The sequence below is a fragment of the Chelonoidis abingdonii genome, chromosome 2 (assembly GCF_003597395.2).
Source record: "Chelonoidis abingdonii isolate Lonesome George chromosome 2, CheloAbing_2.0, whole genome shotgun sequence".
Taxonomy (NCBI): domain Eukaryota; kingdom Metazoa; phylum Chordata; order Testudines; family Testudinidae; genus Chelonoidis; species Chelonoidis abingdonii.
The window spans coordinates 192,070,104-192,075,455 of record NC_133770.1 but is presented as its reverse complement, the minus strand read 5'-3'; the positions used below and the strand labels follow the sequence as shown (position 1 = coordinate 192,075,455).

The following is a 5,352-nucleotide window of genomic DNA, read 5'->3' as shown; positions in this document are numbered from 1 at the left end:
CCTCCCTAGACACCCCCACCCCCAGGCCTGAAGATAGTCTGAACCTGACAAAAGTGGCCAGAGTCCCCTGGTGTGTGTGAAAATCCTCCAGTGCCAGAGAGCGGGAACAGCTGGCTCTATACCACTGAATTTCACACCCCCTGGTGTAGAAAGTGTCAAGAGGCTGGCAAACCCTGGTTACTCTAAATTGCTTTGGGGGCTATATCACATAAGATCAGCCACACTATCACAGGCTCTTCACCTGCACATCTACCAATGTGATACACGCCATCATGTGCCAGCAATGCCCCTCTGCCATGTACATTGGCCAAACAGAACAGTCTCTACGTAAAAGAATAAATGGACACAAATCAGACGTCAAGAATTATAACATTCAAAAACCAGTTGGAGAACACTTCAATCTTCCTGGCCACTCGATTACAGACCTAAAAGTCGCAATATTACAACAAAAAAACTTCAAAAACAGACTCCAACAAGAGACTGCTGAATTGGAATTAATTTGCAAACTGGACACCATTAAATTGGTCTTGAATAAATTCTGGGAGCGGATGGGTCATTACACAAAGTAAAACTATTTCCCCATGTTGAAATTAAACTAATTCTGTGTATGCAGTGTAGCTGTAGCTGTGTCGATCCCAGGAAATTAGAGAATCAAGGTGGTTGAGGTAATATCTTTTATTGGACCAACTTCTGCTGGTGAGCGAGACAAGCTTTTGAGCCAAACAGAACTCTTCTTCAGGTCTTGTGCGTAATATAAGCACCACTATTTGCCAGTATTTCCCATAAAAATCCTTAGACTTGCAGGGTACGGGATGAATAATCTCAGAAATTCATTGTTTTTCATTATTACCGAGAAAAATATCACATTTATATTATAAATGAAAACTTACATCTAATTAGTTCTGTTCCAGCTGAGTTATGAAAGGGATGCATTTCTTATCTTCATCTCACCCACACATTTCATTCCTAAACTTGACTTTTAAAATTACTATTATTATTGCTAGGCTTTCCAAGCAGTGCGAACATAAGAATTCAAAATGTTCACTGTGCTTACTAGATGAGAAGCTCTACATTCAATAGCATTATCTGCTTGATCAGAATGAAGGTTTAAAACTAAGCAGAAAGTAAACGATTTTATTCTAATTAGAATACTTCTGGCACTGTAGATCAGAACTTCACAATATTAAATCCTTTAGGTCTTGAAAACACTCACCTGACCTGGTTTACTGGAGGTTACTCGTTGGATTTCTAAGTAGCTGAAAGTTAGTTCTAGCTGTAATATAAAACAAGTGCAGAATATAAATACCTTGTTTTCATTTTTAAACATTAACCAAAACATATGAAAATGCCACATTATTCACAAGTTAAGGAAGAGGAATGCATCTGGACTGATTAAACAAGAAGGTTAATAGTAATTGTGTCTCAGCTCTAATAACAACTTTATTGTGTACACGCAAATATTTAGTACATTTGATTACATTTTATATTAAAGCTGTGTTTACAAATAACTTTTTATGGGTTAAAAATGACTAGCAGAAGTTTCAAGGCTGTTACCTGACTGAGTAGTATGCGTTACATGTAGTTCTAAGCACATCAGTACAAAATGTTATAGATGTTTATAAGCAACTTCTTGACCTATTGTACTCTAACTGGTTAACCATTTATTAATCATTAATTAGAGCTTTACGAGCTATTTATAAAAGCACTCTTCATAAATGTGACCATTTATTTTATGGAAAGAACACCTACACAGGCCTATAATAGCATGTGAGACACTTTTTATCTAGAGAAATCTTCCTCACAGACTATCATGTTATAGTTTTCACCAGTGAGTATATGGGCAGCACAGTTTAATGCCATTCTCCTCTCACTCAGGACTTTAGGATTAAAGGCTAAAATCCAATGAAAGTTTCTAATTATAACTCATCACTTCTGTCCTCCAAAGAAATAAGCAATAACCAAAAAATGTTTGTATTTAGTTTAGTGAAATTGATTTTTTTCCCCTTTCTTTTTGGTGTTAAAAGTAGTTTTTCACAAAAGGGTGAACTAACTTTCCAATCATTTAGCTGAAGAGACGGACAAAAGAATATGCACCAAGTTAAGAAACATAATGTACAGCAGCATCATAGCATGAAGCAGCCTGGAAAAATACACTTCCTGTTCATGAAAGATGCTCCTCAACCAGCAATGGAAAGGTCTTTTATTTAGCCACAGAACAGATTTAGCCTAGGCAGTGGCAGTGCAAGCATTTCCTCATTGCTCACACCAAAGTATATCATTTTGGCATGAAGAGATCACCTTGTAAGAAATTCATTCATTTTCATAGCCATTCAGTTACTTCTCATCTGAGATTGCCAGTTAGTATCAGTTTTTGTGATGTGGACACCTATCTACTGTATCTTCCTCTACATTCACATAGGACAGCCAGTCATCAGATGGCAGCTTTTGATCACTAGTGACATACACTATATTCAAACCACACATTTAGCAGTGAAAGTCTCCATATTCCATTGCCAGTCCAATACCGAGTCATCCAGTTCCCTAGAACCTAGGAACATTTTAAGAGTCTATTTAACACATTTCATAGTGTACATGTATTTATTCAACAGACTATTATGGATCTTTTAGGAGCTACTTTCCATCATCTAAATTGTTCCTACTTTGCACATTATTTATTCAGCAGTCTCTGATGGCCCCAGTAAAAGTATGTGTTGCATGTGTGTTAACTTCGTATATTCACACTAACCTAAAACAGCTCTTCAAAACAAAACAAAAAAATCTATACAGAAGCAACAGATTCAAAAAGCTGGTCTTGCAAAGAACACTTTGAATATCAGTGTGCAATAGCGAGGTGTGGCAACATCTCTATAATTAAGATGGGGGGATTCAATGTTGCAAGTGTGTGCGCGTGTGTGTAATACAATAAATCTTTCCAAAAAGTATAACAAATAATTTGTGTGTCAATTTTCCCAGGATTGTCAAGTATATATGTTAATTTATGAATTAAAAATAATTAAAAAAAGAGTTATTCTGTTGGCTAGTGGTATCCTATAAAGGATAACCACTATTCTGAGTGTTTCACCTTTTTAGGACACCACTGGCTAACAGCCATCTGGGTTTGTTCACTTTCAAACTTTCCACGTAGCTAAAACTCACTGCAAACTAGTACCAAAAGTACATTTGGAATCTTGAACCATCAAACATATCAGACACCAGATACTTAATCTATGCATTTATGTCAACATTCAATATTTGCTAATGTTGCTAAGTTTGTAATACAGTGTGTATGTGGTGTGTTTCCTTCTCTATTAGAGGGAAAAGACAGCTCCTTATCAATGTGTGGAGTCTGTCTAGGGCCACCCAGAGGATTCCGGGGGTCTGGGGTTTTGGAGGCAGGGGGCCCCGCTTCGGCAGTAATTCAGCGGCGGGGGGTCCTTCCGCTCCGGGACCCGTCGCCGAAGTGCTCCGAAGACCCGCGGTGGGGGCCCCCCGCCGCTGAATTACCGCTGAAGCAGGACCCACCGCCAAAGTGCAACCGGGTCTTCGGCGGTAATTCGGCAGCGGGGAGTCCTTCCACCCCAGAGAGGAAGGACCCCCCTGCCGCCGAAGCCTCGGAGCGGAAGAAGCTTCGGGGGCCCAGGCCCTATGAGTTTTCTGGGGCCCCCAGAGCGAGTGAAGGACCCCGCTCCAGGGGCCCTGAAAAACTCTCGTGGGGGCCCCTGCGGGGCCCAGGGCAAATTCCCCTCCCCAGGCGGCCCTGAGTCTGTCACTATGTGTGGAAGTGCACTGTGCTGCAAAGAGGAGTCTCATAGACTCATAGACTTTAAGGTCAGAAGGGACCATTATGATCATCTAGTCTGACCTCCTGCACAATGCAGGCCATACAATCTCTATAACAAACCCCTAACCTATGTCTGAGTTATTGAAGTCCTCAAATTGTGGTTTGAAGACTTCAAGCTGCAGAGAATCCTCCATAAAGACTACTGCAAAGAGGAGTCCATAACTTGACTTTTTTTATGTTAGGCAAATGTCACATTTAACCAATCTTCATCTCTTTAATTATATTCATGTGCCTGGAATAAAATTTCAATGTCAATTTTATGGCTGTTCAGGATGAGCTAATGCTTGGAATTCCATACAAAAGTAAAACAGTAACCTCAATACTGAAGTTCTCAGGACATAGTAGATTTCACAAAAGTTCCTTGAAGGAACCAAGGTGGTGAGTGTTTGTAATCTTTCTATTCCTCTTTCTTTCAGAAGGTCTGCGTAAGGGAGAGATGTCTTCATATCGCAAAAATAAAGTCTTTTGCATCATTGGGGAATGGAGAGAAGGAAATACTTGATCAGCCATAAATAAAAGAAAAAGATTATAGCAATAAACTGACACTAAAAATACAAATCAATTACATCCTCCTCCAGTCCACATCGCACTTTTCAGGACAACTAAATCACTCTACCACTTGTTCATCGTTAGTGTATTAAATGATCATAGGTTATAATACTATCTCAGGAAAATGTCATATGTTCTCATCTCTCTCAACGCTCCTTTGCTAGATGACATCAAGAGGAGTCACTGAGCTCATCAGCAACACTAAGATCCTGTGCAGCTTTTAAAACTTTCTAGATTTTAGGAAGTCAACTATCCTGCACACCTATGCTAGTAAAGAAAGATGCTCTCAACAAGCATACTGGTGTTGAATCAGAAAGGATCCAATTTCCAAAAAAAATTGTGTCTGTGAAGAGCGGCTTTCATTTGAAAACTATTCATCCATTTCACTTATTATCGATGCCACCAATTTCATTAGCCTAGAATAGAGATTTTAGGCTTTGATTTAAAAAAAAAAAAAAAGATACAGCACAACCAATCTCACAAGATATTATGAAATAAAGCCACCAAAAAGACATTTTTAAAAGTGTTTTCAGTGCTAAATTAATACTATGGCTATTTCCACTGATTATTTTTCTGCCATTTCCATTCTCAGAACATTAAATGACACCATTTCCACTTGACATATGAAAATTTGCAACCCTCATTTCTTTCCATAAACATTAGGGACATCAAAAGAAGAGTCTTAGCCTTCAGCACATGTTTTCAATCTGGATATGAGGGAGAGGAGCACTTTCCAGCACCAGTGATTATCATTTATTAATCTTTCTGTAAAAGGAGCAGAGAATCCTGTGGCACCTTATAGACTGAAAGACGTTTTGGAGCATGAGCTTTCGTGGGTGAATACCCACTTCGTCAGATTAATGTAGTGGAAATTTCCAGGGGCAGGTATATATATGCTAGCAAGCAAGCTAGAGATAACGAGGTTAGTTCAGTCAGGGAGGGTGAGGCCCTGTTCTAGCAGT

At 39.2% G+C, this 5,352-nt stretch overlaps 1 protein-coding gene across 4 annotated transcripts in view; it reads right to left on the bottom strand.

Moving 5' to 3' along the window:
• The window catches only part of CARMIL1 (capping protein regulator and myosin 1 linker 1), a 282,448-nt gene that overhangs the window by 153,925 nt on the left and 123,171 nt on the right, over window positions 1-5,352 (bottom strand). For all 4 annotated transcript variants that reach the window (XR_012655331.1, XM_075062881.1, XM_075062880.1 and 1 more), the window contains exon 4: window positions 1,214-1,273. Coding sequence is in view for 3 of the 4 variants with exons in the window: in XM_075062881.1 (XP_074918982.1) it covers window positions 1,214-1,273 (60 nt within the window). In the remaining variant the exon portion in view is untranslated. The remainder of the gene's footprint in view (window positions 1-1,213; window positions 1,274-5,352) is intronic.